General features: G+C 34.7%; 1 protein-coding gene across 1 annotated transcript; it reads right to left on the minus strand.

Moving 5' to 3' along the window:
- Window positions 1–294: 294 nt before the first annotated feature.
- Window positions 295–17954, minus strand: LOC148272789 (putative methyltransferase-like protein 25). The gene is made up of 9 exons (XM_088239572.1): window positions 17637–17954; window positions 15986–16224; window positions 14953–15232; window positions 13556–13740; window positions 12432–12620; window positions 11210–11477; window positions 8201–8374; window positions 1607–1716; window positions 295–724 (listed from the first exon to the last, which is right to left on the minus strand). Exons 1-9 carry the CDS (start codon window positions 17806–17808, stop codon window positions 332–334), a joined length of 2010 nt encoding a protein of 669 aa, XP_088095698.1. The 5' UTR covers window positions 17809–17954; the 3' UTR covers window positions 295–331.
- Between the last annotated feature and the right edge of the window lie 615 nt (window positions 17955–18569).

Here is an 18569-nt window from a genome sequence, read left to right on the forward strand (position 1 = left end):
GACTTGGAGTTCAGTGCATTGGGCTTTAAGTATAAATTTGAGAATGAGAAGGGTAACTGCCAAATTTGCTTTTACATGGCCCTCTCCGTGCACCAATTTTGGACCAAAGATGGTATGACCGCTGTGCCCAATCCCTCCTGTTCACCAGCTCTAGCCCCCTGCAACTGATTTTCATTCATCAGAGAAAACTTGCATTAAGTTTTAAAAAGCGCATTAGCTCCAAAGGAGAGCACTTTAAAGGCTATAAAAGGTTTTTTAAAACACAATTAATCAAATAAATTTAAACAATATTAGTTCGATTTGTCAATCCTTGTCATTTTTAGTTTAAATTTTATTTCAAAATGTATTGTTTCCTATATCCCACGAGTGCGTTACAACGAGGTGACACTACAGGATCAAAAATTTTAACAATATAAGCATCTCCTATTCCTCCGTCAAATTCATTTTCTGATAAATACATCAACCTGTCTAATAAAATAACACTCTCTATAACAGGAGCCAGGCACATCTTTAACAAATAAAATATATAAAGTTCTTCTTTGTGTTGACTATAATCTGACTCGAAAGAATCGATATCTTCATCAGTAAGATGCATAATATGTGCTTCGAGCTTCAGTTTCTTTTCAGCAATTCGGAAGTATTGAGAAAAATTGGAGCACTTGTGTGAGAAACCTTTTAACTTTGATGTAGAAGATATTTTAATATCATACTTCTTTAGAAGAACCTGTAAAAACATTTTTGAATTAATTAGTAGGTACAACCTTATTTTGTGAATCACTGTTTTACATTTAAAATTGAAAATAATTTATGCATAACGATCCATAAAATTAATTAATAAAACCAATCATTCTTCTTTCCTAAATTCGCTCCTAAGTGGAATCACCAAACGCCTTCGGGAGACCCTATCGCTAGCCAGTACTCTCGCCTCCTCTCACGTCCCTTAATTCCACCGAATAAAGCCGAAAGATCGTCGTTGACGGTCTTCCAGGACGGAGAAAGGTATGGGTAATGACAGTGAAATTTTAATCCATTTAGTTCGACAGACCAATGACCGGTTTCATCGCTCTTGCAACATTAGACCATATTGACATAATACGGCTAAATAAATGATGTACTTAAAAATGTCTGACCATGGTTCGAGAAGTATTAATTATTTTTTTTAAATTCAGACATTGCCTACCATGTAGGTGAATTGAGTCAGTCAGATGAATCTCACCTACACCATTTAAGGTTTCAGCTCTTTAATTTTACTTTTTTTTTTCTCTCACAAAAATCAACAGATGGAAGAATTGAAGAAGGGTAGATGTTCAAACATAGGCAGAATGGTGAATGTTACCCAGGCTTACGTTACACAATATGTAAAGTGGCCACTCAAACTAGCCACCGGCAAATTATGAGCCCTGTAAATGTCTAGACTTCCTTATTCCCCGCTCTAGAATGTTCTCTATTTCTGTTGTAATATGTTGAGGAAAGGAAGTGTAGGAAACATTAAAAGAAAAAGGTTTGTTAGGTTATGTTAAGTTAGGTTGATTAATTATATTTATTAAGTTTAGTTAATTTTAGTGCTCATAAAGACGATTTTTCCCTTATTTTGGATCAAACTTACCTCAAGTAATGCTCTATAATATAGGGAAATAGGCGGTAATTGTTGAGTGTCGAAAAACCTTTCGACAGATTGTGAAGCTAAAGTGCGGGCATTACAACCAATTTTGAAACCTAAAAACAAATTAGTTAATATTGTATTGCGACAAATCAAATTAATGAACATTAATAACGATAATGATTACTAAAATAATCTATCATTAATTACATTGAACAAAATTTCTCATTTTAGGGACTAGCTAATGAGAAATATTTTGCATTTTATCTGCAGAAGGCAGCACAAGCACTTTTGTTATCTACACTCAATACAGTATCTTTATCATCTGTTGAAAGTAAGGTGATCAAAGTGATGTCTTTTTCTTCAGGTGCCAATCCAGAGGCAATGAAATATACCAGTGTAAAACCATCCTTGAAATTAATCATCCATGTCTACCTTGTCAGGAATCCAACCCAGAACCTCAAACATGGCAGGCGAATATGCCAACCACTATTGTACGAGGCAGACTTACTTGCATTCGATTTCCTTTATCAGGATTTTTACCTGAGAGTAGTCATTGAGTAAAAAAATTTACTTTTGAAAGAAATATTCAAATAAAAACAACATATAGAATTATAACAGTCTAGAAACTCTGTATCAAACTAAATCTGATTAAACTACTAATAAATGAGTAGTTTTAAGTTTTGGCCATTAGTTACTCTGTAGGTGTCGCTTAGTACGCAACTGCCGATTTAAATTCAATTATGCCGTGTTGTGTCATTTTTAAGTGTCAAAATACTGCTGTGATTAAAAGGGAATAGGGTGGGATCACATTTCATGTGTAAGTAACGAATATTCAAATAATATTATTTAAGAATTTGATCGTTTTACCCTCTGTCAGATTGTTAAACAAAACAATGTGGACATTTTGTTAGTGTTGCCAGGGTAGTCTAATTTTTTACCCTGCTATCTATTCACATCTTCTTCTTCTTCGTTTTTTCATGGCCTTTTCACATCTCAACTTGGGTGTTCTGGCCAGTGTCGAGTAGTTTTGTTTTTTTTTTACATATATACACATGTGTTAGTAATATAATATGTACAAGTTAGTATGTTAGTATTTAATATAATATATACATATAATAATAAAACATATTTACAGCTTTACACCATTTACAACTAGATATTTACATAGGATTTTAAATACACGTTTATTGGGTGGGGACAGGAGAGTTAGAATATGAATAGGGAATGGGATATTAATATCAGAGAGGTCGGATAGGAAATCAGGATAACAATCATTTATGGGGCATCCAAAAAAAATATGGTTTAAATCTTCCTCATCTAGCTGACATTCGCAAATGGCAGAGTCCCGGACATGGATTCTGAACAGGTGAGAACCATTGCAGCAGTGCCCAATGCGCATTCTGCATATGGAGGATGTCTCAAACTTGTTCAGAATCACTTTGGAAAACCAAGGCTTTTCTGTAACATTTGGTTTCAGTTGGAAAAGATGTTTACCCTTGGCTTGGGAAGAGGCTACCCAATATTCTTGCCATGTGCGAAGTTGCTTCTCCTTCGTCATAACAAGGAGATCACCTAGTGGTAGTAAATTACTATAGGCAGGATCCCCGGAGTGGACCGCCTCTTTTGCTAACGCGTCCACTTTTTCGTTACCGGGAATACCACAATGGCTAGGGATCCAGGACATAACAATACTCTTATTGGATGCCTCTGATATAGAAAGAAGAAATCGAGTTTCCACGCAGAGCTCATCTTCGGGATAAAAGGATGGAGGGGATTTGATTTTTTGTAAGGCACTCAAGGAATCCGACAGGATTAGGAACTTGCTATATTGTGAGCTTAAGGCGTATTTGACAGCTTCTCGGATTGCGATACATTCTGCGGTAAATACAGATGCATTCTTGTGCAATTTGTACAATCTTTGAAAGTTGTTGTCTTCACAATATATAGCCGCACCCGTATGGGTTGCCGAATCTGACCGAGATCCATCAGTGTAGATAATTTTCCAACCTATCCATCTTGACGACCGAATACGGTTGAATGTACACCGGGGCTGTAGGAGGCTTTCGACTCCGAATGTGAGTTCAATACTTGGGGCATAAATAGAAGTTTTATATGGGAAACGATAAAGGGGAAGAAGGTCTTTAGGGTAAATGTTAAATTCGAAAGATTTGTAAAAATGAAAACTGTTGACTAGTAAAGGGGGTGGTTTATGAAACCAAAAAGATGAGGATGTCACGCAGTCAGAGAGAAATTGTACCTTTTTGAGGAGCAGGTTGTTTTTTTGGATAGAGCATTTTAGAAGAAATCTATCCGCCAAGTATTGTCTTCTCATACCAAGTGGGGGATCACAAGCTTCTACTTGTAAAGCGTTAATTGGAGATGACTTCATGGCTCCGACGACTAGTCTCAGACTTTGGGATTGGATCCGGTCAAGTCTTTGGAGATTCTTTTTTGAACAAGGTTCTAAAAGGAACGAGGCATAATCTAGATGGCTCCGGATATACGCAGTATAAAAAAGTCTCTGTATAAAAGGGTGGCTCCCCCACCATACTCGCGAGACTGCTCTTAACGTATTCAATCCGGCTTGACACTTGTTTACTATATGATTTATGTATGAGTTCCATGTAAGATGAGTGTCCAGAATTACTCCCAGGAACTTAATCTGGGACGTAAAAGGTACTATCTCATCTCCGTGTTGAATTTTTATGGTTGGGATTTTTCGCTGTCTACAAAAGGTTATGGCATTACTTTTACCAGTCGATAGATCCAAGCCATGTTCCACTAACCAATTCCTGATGTTTCTCATACCTAAATTTAGAGTATTTTCTAGATTATTTGGGTCCTTCCCATATGTATACATGAAGAAGTCGTCCGCATATTGAAGCAAACTTGTCTCTGAGGGAACAATTCCGCTTATGTCATGCGTATAGATATTGAAGAGAATCGGGCTCAGGACAGAACCCTGAGGTAGTCCCTTGCTCAACTCTCTCTCCACCACAGCATGACCGCGAACACTGATTTCTACCTTTCTGGAGAGAATCAAATTTGCTATAAAGGAAGTGAGTTTTCGCGGGATTCCAATTCGTAGCATTTTAGCTTCTAGAATATGGATAATAACATTGTCATATGCACCACTTATGTCCAGACAGACACCTATAAGAAATTCTTTCTTAGTAAGAGCGGCTCTGATATCAGATGTCAGAACCGACACGCTTTCAATAGTGCTCTTTCTTTTCCTGAATCCAAATTGAGACTCGGGGAGAGTTTTCGAGCTCTCCACAAACCAGTCCAAGCGTTGTCTCACCATATGTTCCGCCACTTTCAACAGTGTGGAGGAGAGGGCTATGGGGCGGTAGGAAGACCCAAAGTTTGGGTCTTTGTTGGGTTTAAGGATAGGGATAATGGATTGGGTTTTCCATGAAGGGGGGATGTTTCCTGATTCAAAGATCATGTTGATCAATGATAGGATGTAGGAGAGGGTAGGATCACTGTTATGTTGGATAAAACTATACAGTATACCGTCAATCCCTGGAGCTGAGTCTGTGAGCCGGGTCAGAATAGTCTTCAGTTCATCTAAACTGAAGCTATGATCTAACCAGCTTCTATTTGTAAACTGGTACCAATAGGGAGACTCATTCCAGTTATTTGCGGTCTGCGGGGCTAATTTGTTGGCGAACTCCTCAACCCACCCTAGGGTCTCAGGACGTCTCACTGGTGGAGTGAAAGAACCTCTAAATCGACGTATCATGCTCCAAACAGTTGATATAGGCACGTCTCGTGATAAAGAGCAACAGAAGTTTTTCCATCCTTGTCGTTTCTTGTCTCTTAAGAGGCGTTTTGTTTTAGCTTCAACCTGTTTAAAACTCAACAGGTTTTCTAGGCTCATGTTTAAGGAGTAAACTTTAGCTTGCTTTTTCCTTTTCAAAACTGCCTCCGCACATTCGCTATCCCACCATGGGGCAGGGGGGGGTTTACTTCTATTGCCTTTCTCCTTTACAGGGACATGTTTGTCTGCTGCTTCGACGATGCATGATGACAATGCTTCATAGCACTTCACTACATTCTCTTTCGTCGGGGTGGGCAGCTCGTTCACTTTAAGTTCAATGTCGTCAGAGAAGTATCTCCATTTAACTCTTTCTGTAATGTATCTCGGTCTTCGTCTTCCCCCAGGGGATAGGCCACTTTGGCAATATCTATGGCTGGATATGAGGCTGACTACTATAGGGTAATGATCACCACCAATAGTGTCATCCTTAATTGACCATTGCACAGATGGTGCCATTGCAGCGCTGGAGATGGTGAGATCCACTGCACTGGGTCGCTGATTTGGAAGCTGAAGGCGCGTCGCGGAGCCATCATTAAGGACACACATATTCAGATCATCCAAGAGATCAACAATATCTCTTCCCAACCTGTCGCATGTCGGAGCACCCCACAGGGCATGGTGAGCATTAAAGTCACCAAGGATAAGGAACGGAGGGGTCAATTTTTGGAACAAAGATAAAAGTATCGATTTTGAGGGTTTGTTGGTTGGGGAGATATACATGGAAAGGATGGTCAAGTCATTAACCTTTGCAGCTGTCACTTGGAAAGGACAGCCATCAGTCTTGACATTAATAGGGATAAAGGGAAGGGAGTTTTTGATGAGGAGGGCAGAGCCACCCTTCCCATCCTCACGATCATCTCGCAGACAGTGGAATCCCCGGAATCTAATAGTAGATCCCGGGACCATCCACGTCTCCGAAATGGCCGCAATTGAAATAGATTCTTCTTGCAATGTATGCAAGAGATCTTCTTTTTTATTTAAAATGCTATGGCTGTTCCACTGCAGAATCCTCATCTGAGGAGCCATGGTGGTGGTTAAGTAGGGAGGTTATATTTAAAAGTTGATGGGCGACGTTGGACGGTATTTGTGGATTGTTTTGAAGGATTGATACTAGAATACTCAATATGGTAGATATAATTGTATTGTTCGATGTTGGGACTGTGCTAGGAAAAGCATTCCCATTAGAACCAGATGGAAGTTGTTCATTCGGGAAATACAGAAGTGAAGGGTCATGATGAGGAACATTAGGTTTGGAAGGTAGTTTTTTTGACCTCGACTTCCTCTCTACTGATTTTTTGTAGGATATTGGCGCGGAGGGCGCGGGCATAACAACATTGATATTCGGTTTTGTCGTTTTAGAGACGATTTCTGCATAGGAAATCGTCGCTTTTCCGAACATTTTAGAAGCTTCAATATATGAAATGTTTCTGTCAGCCATCGTGTGTTTTATGTTTTGTTGCCTTTTAAGCTCAGGGCACAGCTTGCTGGTGGCAGAATGGTTACCAGAACAATTGAGGCATTTTATATCTTCAGCCGCCACCGTGCAGGATTCCCCATTGTGTGAGGAGCCACACTTGTAACAGCGCACAAGGGATCTACAGACAGTCTTTGTATGTCCGTACTTACAGCATTTAAAACACTGAATTGTCGGAAATACGTAGAGTTCTACGGAGAGGGACACATTGAAGATGGAAATGTGGGAAGGTAGAGATTTTGAGTCGAAGGTCAAAACCACCGTGCGGGAGGGTTTCCATTCGACTACGTCACCATTACTCGATCTGTAATTCAGTCGTCGAGCCTTGATTACTTTTCCGAATCCATGAGGTACCTCGGCATTCTCCACAATGTCCTGTTCAGACCAGTGCGAAGGGATGCCTTTGGTAACACCTTGTTTAGTTACTAGGAAAGTCGGAATGAAAACGTTATAATTATCTTTTTTAGCTATTTCTGATTTTACAAACGTATTGGCTTCGTTTGCCGTCTTAAACTCCACAGAAATACGGTTACGGCCGACGGACTTGATTCCGTTCCAGGCAGTCCGAATATTGTTTCTATGAAGAAATCGACCGAAGTCAATATCGTACAAGTTGGTTTGGGTGACGCCGTCTACTTGTACTTTTGTTACATGTACGATAAATGGAGCACGATCCATTCCATTGTACATGCGGGATTGGACTTTGGTAGGTGTGGTAATAGGCGGTAAAGTGTTTGTGACCTCTGGAGTACCTGGGTTTGTAGAAGCAGAGGGTCGGGGGCTAGGTGTTTTGTGTGGGAGGGGGCGGTCTGACTCAGAACTCGATTTCCTCTCCGAATTTATAAGTTTGAGTTTTTTTGATTTAGGCCTTATTGTAACAAATTCGGCGGGATCTGGAACAGTGTCCATTGTACCGCACGACGCATCTGATTGAGATCCATCCGGTGGATCCGGAGGTTTCTCTTTATCGTTCATTTATAACAAAAAATAAAAAGAAAGAGAAGTACAAAATAAGTTGTAAAAACCAAAAAAAAATTTGGCTACACGTGTATGGAAAAAATAATTGTTACCTGGTTATTAGGTTTCGGGACAGGGAACGAAAACAAACACAAACTACTGAAAACACTTAATAATAGATAAAAATTTTATGTACACCACTCTTTTTTTAACCAAATTAGTTAATTATTTCGACTTTTTAAGGAAAAAACACAATAATTATTATCTAAGACAAACAAAAACGACCGCCACCACTGTTAGTCATAGACAATCTCTCATCTATTCACATCAAATGACATACCTTTCAAATATTCAGACATTGGAAATCCTGGGCTAGTATTTTGTGATTCCGAAATAAGTGTTTCCTCGGTCAAAAGGTGAAAACAACAAGGTACAGCACAGACAACAGAACATGAAGGATTATTTTTGAAGAGTTTTAGAGTTGTAGATCCTAAATCACCGCATGTGTGGAGACCTGAGAAAACGACAGTAAAAAGACAGGTAAAATTCTATATTTTGACTCGTAGGTTGAGAAACAATGAAGTACTGTTCATCGATCAGCATAGAATAAATTATGGCATTAATTCTCCAATGTCCTGTCTTTTTCGTATTGTTAACTCAAGACAAGATTTGGACTTTTTTGGTTTAAGTTTACAGCGATTTAAACGAGCACTAAATAAATAGTCCAGATCTTGTCTCAATGTCCCTTATGTTTGTCAACGATTCTTTTCTTTTTTTATAATGTTTTTAACTGTTTCATTTTGTAATATTTATCCCAATAAATTGTATAAATGGACAATCTCTGTAAATAAATTTAAAAAACAAATAAACCCTAGAACAGGACTAGAGAGGATTCTGAGAATCAATGCAAACATGAAATTTATATGAGTATTTAATAAGAACACACCATGTAAAATTATTTTTAAATCTTAAATAAATTTAGATAAACAAAGACACTAATTTTTAAAACTGAAAATAAATTTTATTAATATATTTCAAATAACTTAAATATTGATACCATCATTATCATTCCCTTTCCGCATCTAATGGTGCAAAAGTCACTGGATTGGTACACCAACCACGGCATATCTTGAACATTTTTGGTACATGAAGAGGTAAGATGATCAGTCCTATTCTTCAGGTGCCAGTCCAAGGACTATGAAATATTCTAGAGTAATTTTTGATAAATATTTTGTGTCAACCGTGTCGGAAATCGAACCTGGTACCATTCGCATGATAGGCAAACGCATTGACCATTTGACCATGAGGCGCATTTAATACAGATTAGAATATTGAAAGTTCACAAAATAACTTAAAGATAAAAAAAATGCAATGGATTATCCAAATGGTGAAGTGTCACTAAGGAAAGACACGCCTATGTATTTACTCTGACTCACTAGAAAATCCACATTGAGATAAGAGAAGTAATCTGAGAAAAAATAAATATAAAGAAAAGAAAAATATATTTACAAATAAATATTTGTGTACATACAAATGGGTACAAAAAAAAAAAAAAATATATAGAAATAGGCTACAAATTGTACATTGGTGTGAAACTGAATGACCATGAAATCCTTGCATTTGCAATGTTATCATTATTATTTTCATGAATTTCTATTTTTTTACGCACAAAAGTGATAAGATATACAAATATTGAACAAACATTAATATACATTTTCACACAGATCAATTATCGGTAAATCTGTAAATTTGAAATAAAAACATAATTAAGATTTGTAATCTATACAGATGTTATAAAATGATGAACCTTAGAAGCATAATATTTTGGGTACTTTTATGGTAATATGTTTGTTTTAAATAAAATAAATAATGTATACCGCCAGAGACACAATATTTCAATGTCATTGATGTATAAATCTGTAAATAAATTATCTGTTAGGGCTCTACTTTGGTACAAATTAATTTGTCAGCATGCGTCACACTCCGAGTATGAACACAAGTTGGTACATGATTACATCACCAGGTTTACTAGTATGGCTGTACTAGAGCTAGCTGATCCTAGATATTGCAATAAATATGGCAAAAGGACACTGCAATACAGTATACCTAAAATATTTAACATGTTACCAAACAATATTCAAAATACTGAGTTAAATATAAGAGTGAGACGTTTGCTCAAATTATGGTTATTGGAAAAAAGTTTTTTGTATTAGTGATCGTTTTTAGTTTTTCATAGTAATATGTAATGTTTTTCAAGTAAAATTATTGTTAATGTAGGTTAAGTGTAATTTAATTAAATAATCGATGTAATTTATAAGAACCTGCTGACGAGTTGTATGTATGCAACTCAGCAGGACTTTAATTTAAGACTATTTTGTAAATATTTTATATATAGAAGCACGCAGTGGCAAGCAGTATTTTTATTTTTAGATGAACTAAAAAAAATATCATAAATTTGTACCTACATAAAAATAATATGTAAATAGCAATTTTCTGTGGTTCTGTGTGATACAACATCATCTCTATACTTCAGCTGTTAACAGAAAATTATTACCAATAATCTATCAAATAAACTAAAGCAACAATTATTATTAAAGCTACATTCTACACTAGTTTAATACAAGACATGTACGAAAGTTCATTCATTCAGTAGATATATTTATACTACGATTGAAATGTCAACTTTGTCTTGGTCACTTTATTTGTGAGATGTAAATGGGGGCTCGATTTCAACCGTCCGTGTGCTCTGTAGCTGCAAGAAGTGTTGAACTCTAGCTCTTATATGTTACAAAATGTTTACATAATTCGAAACAAGGAACTGAATCCCAACCGCCTATGCGCTCTGTAGTGGCAACACGTGTTGGGATGATTGTACAGTGCCCTAAAGGTGATTTTCACAAAAATGGCTCCAGAATAATAATAATAACTATTTTATTCCCATATACTGTAGCTATAAAAAAATATTATCGATAGTCAAATACAATGGAAAGCCGCACATAATCCCTTATATCGTCGGGTTTCTAGCACAAGTTGGTAACTACAATTTTGTAAAAAAATAGATTGATTCATAACGGTGGCATCAACTAGTCTTTGTTTTATTATTTAATATATCATATTATATAAATACGAAAAAGAATGTTTTGAATATTCTGCTTGTGGTTTTATTTAAATTGTTGATTTAGGATGAGCTTTTAACTTTAAAAGTGCAATATGTCACAATTAGTGAAGTGTTAGTTACCAACTTGTTCCAGAAAATCTACAATATGGATGATTCGCCTCTGGAAGCATGTTTGCTGGTTGCATCGGCACTTATGCGCACACTTTTAAGGGAACTATATGTATTATTTACCTGTTAGACACAAGTTTACATCAGATTTAGAGTCAGCATATGAATATTTCACATGTTTCATCAGATCAGTTTCTGTTGTTACAAATTCTGTGACGTGGCGATATAATTCATTAGTTCTTTTGCTAACATCTGGCTCCACAGACAATTTTCCTAAATCACAAGTAATTTCAGCCATGTTTTTAAAATCATCTGGTTTATTTGTGAAATTCTTTTCATTCATAATGAATTTGCTTTCTTCGGCCTTCTTAATCAGCCCTGGCCACTTTTTCTAAAATATATGCAAAATATTAGGGAAACTTTATTTAATTTACAAAACACCATTTTGCTCTCAAGTTTAACTAAAATTGGTGGATCACAGGAGATGGAAAATATTTTCATATCAGCCATTCAAGGACATGAAAATTTTACTAAAAACATGCATACATAACCAAAATATTGTTATTTAAAAAAAAAGACAGAAAACATAATTTCATAAAAAGGGTTCAAACGAAAATATGATGATTATTTAAATTTTTTAAAACAATTATTGAAGCCACAATTTAACTTAGTAAATAAGAAAAATAAACGCTAAACCAGTGTCAGTTAATATGCTTTTATTTCTTTTCAAAAACAAACAGTTAAAATTTTGTTCAGATCCCTTTTTCATTTAATCTATTAACTATTAATCAATTTTAAAAAATTGCTTAAATAGTCTAACAGGTATATTTTTTTATGAGAAATATCTTATAAAATGGTTGTTTTTATCTAATGCTAATCCAATTTAATTATTTTAATGGTGCGATTTTGAAAGAATGGCATTTTAAAATGGCAAATATGTTTTATTTATTCATTTTTATTTAACACTTTATATACATATGCAATATATAAACATATAAGGGCAGGCATATTGCCTTAAGGCAATTTCTTCCTACCTACCCAAACCGTTCAGTTTGAGAAAATTACAAATACATGGACATATTGAATCTTACAATTTTATACAAAAATTAAAAAAAAATAGTAATCAAATAAAAAATATATAAAAAATGAACACTATACTATGAATATAAAAAAAAATTTACTTAACTATGAAGAAAGGAGAGGGGATGGGAAGGAAAGTGTTATTTCTTTACTTTTTATCAGAATACAGCCTTCATATCTATCAATCTCGGTAAGCTCTCTAAGGGGTAATATCCAACACATGTTTACAGGTATGTGAACATACTGATATTATTGATAATATTACCTGCATTTTCTTATTTCTTTTGACAGCGCCTTGCTGGTTGCCTTCTGCACAGTCTATGTTGAGAACCGGCATATTATATAAAGTAGTCAGCGTAGTGGCTAAAAATCCTCTGCCTCCCCCTAACTCCACAGTGTAATCAACTTGAGCACAAGATGACAACATCGCAACAATACTAGACAGGACTTCAACCTGAAGAGAAAATCATAATAACTAGTAAACCAACATTTTATATTAAGGGAAACATGTTGCATGCTTGTAAACTGTGGAGACAGTTACCATATCGAAGTTTGTGTAGCTTCGAAACCGGTCGGTAATTAAATAAATGATTAAAAACAGTGTTTTATTTCAATTTTAATGAGGGAGTTCAGTGGTTTTTTCAATTTGTTAATCTTTGTATCGTATTATTATCGCAAGTTTTGTAATTTTGAAAATCCCCACCGAAACTTTAAAATTACGCAGCGTCTGTAAGTGATCAAAATACACATCTGAACGGTGAAACATAACTGACAAGAAGAAAATAAAACATGGGTTCAACTCTTTGACTGACATTTCAAGTATGAACTGCTGACTTGCAGACATTCTACGACATCATTTGACATGATCGGATTAGTTTTTGTAGGAACAAAAAAAAAGAGTTTTGGTTTCTGACATTTAAAAGTTGAACCTTGAACCAGAAATCTGTTGATGGTTGCAATCATGATCGCTCACGGTTGCCATAACAGTACAACGCTGTAATGTATTGTCTATTGCAAACACGAGATCACATAAACCTGTGACATTGAAAACCGTTTTATTATTATTAAAACTATTTTTTTATTAACTTGATCATACATTTTCGAGAAACTTCACAAAACAATTAAATACTCTAATTTTTACCACGTACCAGAAAACATTTTTCATATCCAATTTCCCATAGCACTGGACTTCCTCATTATAAAATGAATAACCACAAAGTTAGTGCTTCAAATAAAAAAAATATTTTGTGCTATGAACTAACTAAATAAAGTTATATACATTGTTATGAACATACATATAATTTCAATGTGAAGTCGTTGAGTTCTTTTTTTAAAAAATATTTTTTGCCACAGATTGCACTTTTGCTAAAAGACAAATTGTTGTTTTACCTCATGACTTTTCTTATTTGACATAAACTCATCTATTCTCCAAGTGTCCACCTCCTTAGCTCCTATATGTTTGAATTTTTCTTTGAATTGTTCAACTGTCAAACATAATATTCCATCTGCTTTCAAACTGTAGTTGTTAGCATTTTCAATGAATTGAACTAAGGCGTTAAAACCTGTCGCTTTTCCTATAATCAAAACATCAAAAAAATAATGTCAAAAGTATTACTAATCAAATAACAAATCAAGTACTATATTAAATTAATACACACATTACAAGCGAATTGCAGATGGGATGGGACAATTTGTGGGTAATTGCCTTCCATTCATTAATTTTCTAACAGATTTTGTATAACATTGGAATGAGCTACCTCTTCATAAACGCACCTTCTCTAGCCACCTTCAAGAAACGCCTGAAACATTACTATCCTTAGTATCCTGACCTCCCTGTATTTAATTGATTTTTTCAAATAAATATTTTTATCACTTTTCTTTTCTTGGTTCCTCTTTCTCTCTCCTTCCAAACTCATTATCAACTGACACACATTCCTCATCCATTAATATGAATAAGATAATGTACTTTTATTTAAGTTAATATGTGCAAGCCTTATCTTCCCATCAAAAACAGCTGTTATTTTTAATTAATGATGTTATTTTTTCTATTGATATATATTTTCATCTTTTAGTACAAATTTGTGACCAACTCTTCTTTTGACCAATCTGTTTTTTGGTTAGCTGGAAGATATTGCTTTTAGCGATAAGTATGCCAAAGTACTTATTTTTTATACTTGAAGATTTAAATAAATGAATAAAATAAAAACATGAATCATTTTGCCTATACAGTATGTAAAGTGACGACTAAAACAAGCCAATGACAAGTCACAAGCCCTAACCAAGTTAGACTCTGATTATTCACTGTTTCTTTATCCGTACCTAGTGGTACATAAGGCACTCCATTGGTATTTCAATTATAGCATATCTGGATCATTCTTGGTACATGGAAGATTAGGTAATCAGTATTACGTTTCAGGCGCCAGTCCAGGAGCAATACAATATTGCAGTGTAGAACCACCTTTAAAACCAATATTTCACGTCTACCCAATCGGGAATCGAAACCTAGGGTCTTAAGCGTGGTAGGCAATCACTGCACTACGAGGCAGACTTATCTTAACCCAACTTCCTTTTCAGGATGTTTACCTAGGAGCACCCATCAAGTCAAAAACACCTTTCCAGGGTTCTGGTTCTATTTCAAAAACAGAATTGTATTTTCCATCAGTCCGGACACAGACCGACAACTTTAAGAAATACTATGAGAAATAATTATTGTCTGTACTTAAATTTTTATCTTATACCTGTCTGATTTCCATATCAAATAAATAACGAATAAATAAAATACTAACCAGTTAATAAAGCCTGTTTGATGGGACTATTTCCAATATCACCTTTGCTGTTTTGAATAAGCATATTTCTTACTACGGAGCCAAAAGTTTCTAAAGCCGGTTCGGTTCCATTTTCGTGAACTTCCTTTACTATCTCACTCGGAACATAATGTTTCCAATAATCTTGTGTAATGAACCCCACCATGTGGCAGTTTGCTAAAGGCAGGAAAGGTTTGATATAACTTATAGTTTTGTCTATTTGTCTCTGCAGTAACTTAACTTTCATGTCAGCCATTGCAATTCAGGTCACTGGAAATGAAATCATAAATATATAATTATTACGTAATTACATTTTTTTTTAAACTATGACAGAATTGAACCCAGGGCTTTAAGCTTGGTAAGCAAACCCCCCAACCCTTCCACTATGAGGTGAACTTATCTCCAATTAACAAATTACAACAGGGATGGAGAATACCTTAAATAAGGTAATATGGAAGTCTAGGCATTTACAGGGCTTATCTCCAAATGATTTTCTTATTTGGAATTTTTACTTGAGAGTAGCCTTCCAAAGTACTCGTCCAGGATTCTGGTTCTATTTCAAAGACAGAACTGTATTCTTCATTCGCCGGGATACACACAATTCACAAAAGTTACAAAAAGCGGAGTATATGCATTTGCATATACAAATGCATATATTATATTATAATCCAATGTCTAATTACCATATTTTTCAGAACCATGAGACGCACTTTTTTACTCTGAAAATTCAACCAAAATTTGGGGTGCGTTTTAGGATCCGATGCGTCTTATCGTCTAAAACATATTTTTTTCTACAAATTGATGGATACATTTTGATGTGCGTTGGTCCGATGCATCTTAACGTCCCCCAAAAATTGGTAAAACAAATGATTTTCAAAATTGACATCAAAACAATTTATTTATTCACATAAAGATACATATTACAAAAAAAAATATGTATCTCTAAGTCTATTTAGGTATGGTATAGTAAATTTTTCATTTCAAATAATTTTATTCTCACCAAAATTATTTAAAACGAAATAGCTATTGTGGAAGCATATTCATTTTCAGTCTTCAAAAGAGAACAGATTCTTCTAAAGTAACCTCGAATCTGTTCCAAAGCAGTGTGGATGTCAAATTCTTCACTGTTACTGCTAGGAAAGTCTTTTATTGCTTCCTTCAATTTTGTCAATTGTTTAACTACTTTTTCAGGATATATGCTGGGGTTCTTTTCAAGGGATGACAAGTGACCACAAACAGTTGAGAAGTAATAGCCTAAAAAGCAAAAGATTTCATTTTAATTAATTACTTATTTTATTTGTACATATATTCATTTTTGGCTGTTTATCTAGCATATTACAGTATGTATTTAATGCGGTTTTCTCAAATAAAAATTCCATTGGTTTTTCAATATAGCATCAGTAATACGACATTAACTTGTGTAAAGAAAATAAATGATCTAGGTGTCATCTTTGATGATAAATTAACTTTTGTTCCCCGTATGAATGAGATGGTAAATAGAGCCACAAAAACCCTAGGCTTCGTTATCAGAACAACAAGAGAGTTTAAGTCTGTTGGTGCATTAAAAATATTATACATGACTCTAGTAAGAAGCCAGTTAGAATATGGGTTCTCAGTTTGGTCTCCTCATTATGTTACCCATATAAACAGCATGGAGAAGGTCCAACACAAGTTTTTTAAGATTTATGAATTCCAAATTAAATATTCCAATTGAAGAGCTTAACTTTAAATGTTAAATGGAGCAGTTAAAATTAATATGTATTTCATTTCAATTTTTTTTTTTGCACCACAACAGGCCAGGAGGCCCAATTACAGTGGTGAATTACATTACAAAACAACCAGGCTTGAGAGAAATCACATTTTTAATTTTTGTGTTCTCACCGGGAATCGAACCCGGAACCTTCCGTGCGTGAGTCAAGCGTCTTGACCACTACACCACGGAGGCCGCCATTAGTGATATAAGGGAAATTTCAGTTTTAGTGCTGCTTTTCAAGTTATTAAATAATGTTCTTGACAGTCCCGAACTTTTAAATTGTGCGAATTTTTATGTGAGACAGCGTGGGACGAGACAAAATACTTATTTTGCTGTTGATTTGCATAATTCAAACTATGCTGAATACTCACCTATTCCACGGTTCTACATGTTAGCAAATAAACATGGAAACTTAGATTAATTTAATTTATCTTTATACCAATTAAAATCTTTACTTTTTAATCACTTCTTTTTTAAGTTATAAAAATGTACTAAGTGTTATACTTGTTTTACTGTTTATGCTATGATACATCGCCTCTGTTACTTCAATACTTTTTATATTTAAACCCTTTATTTATTGTTAATTTGCTGCATAACTATATTATAATTTCTTATTTAATTTTTCTTTATTATTTCCTTATTTTCTGCTGATTTTATTTCATGTTTCTTTATTTTTTATACTGTGTTCAGGTGTTTTGTTTCATTATAATTGTTTTAAAATATTATTTTATACTTTGTCAAAGGCGTAAGCCGTCGAAATAAATAAATACATATCACAGAACATCACATCATGAAAATGGTTTATTTAGCACTCTTTGGAAATATGAATTGCTTACAGATAAATCAAGGTTGTGGAATGCTCTAAATTCATAGAAGCTAATGCTACCTAAATACTGAGAATAATAAAAATTACCAAGTTCGGCGCCTATTTCAGCGCCTCTGTGATATCCCAAGTGATAGGCCTCAACATTCCCCTCTTCGATTCCAGCTTTCATTCCTTCTTCATAACCCTTTTTAACGAATTTCTCTTCGCTCAACAATAAATCATCGAAGACGTCATTAATATCTTTTTCAGAATTGCTCATAACAGTGCTGTTTAGTTGAGTTAATTAATTGAAACGAAAATACATTACAACTTACAACGGTTAACTTTATTTAAAAACTCGATAACAAATTACTAGAAAAAAACAATAATTCTTTCGTCCGTTGGTATACTTAAATATAACCTAAAACTAAAAATGTCACGTTGACAGTTGACTTTGACCACAGATTAATAGTACAAGTACTTTGATTATGAATTTTAAATATCGAGTACCTACCTACTGAGAGCGATTTTTGTTCATTGTTATTTTGTTTTATTAAATTTTTCAAAATACAATTAGTAAAAATATTAAATTAAAAGCTTTGGTTTAATATCATCATTTTCCAACCCACATAATAGTCCTCTGTTATATGAAGGGAAGATGATCAGTCTTACGCTTCACGTGGCAGTCCTAGAACAATGAAATATTTCACTGTAAAATCATCTTTCATATGTACCTAGTACTTGCTACATAGAATTAAGATAATTATATGACTTACTACTTGGAATCTAATCTAGGACCCCAAGCGAAGTCGGCAAACGCACCATTACATTATGTGGCAGACTTATCTACTGTTGATTTCCTTATTCAGGATTTATATTTGAGTGACCATCTAGTCAAAAACACTCATCCAGGATCCTGATTTATTTTCAGGCACAGAACTGTATTCTTTTTTAGAAAAAAATAAATATAGTAGAACTCCACTTATCTGAACTCTAGTCATCTAGACTACCAAATATCCAGGGGTGCTATTCTGAACCACT

This window comes from Micrasema longulum, unplaced genomic scaffold (genome assembly GCF_059751315.1).
Source record: "Micrasema longulum isolate JH-2025_06_02 unplaced genomic scaffold, ASM5975131v1 h1tg002186l, whole genome shotgun sequence".
In the NCBI taxonomy this organism is placed as follows: Eukaryota; Metazoa; Arthropoda; class Insecta; order Trichoptera; family Brachycentridae; genus Micrasema; species Micrasema longulum.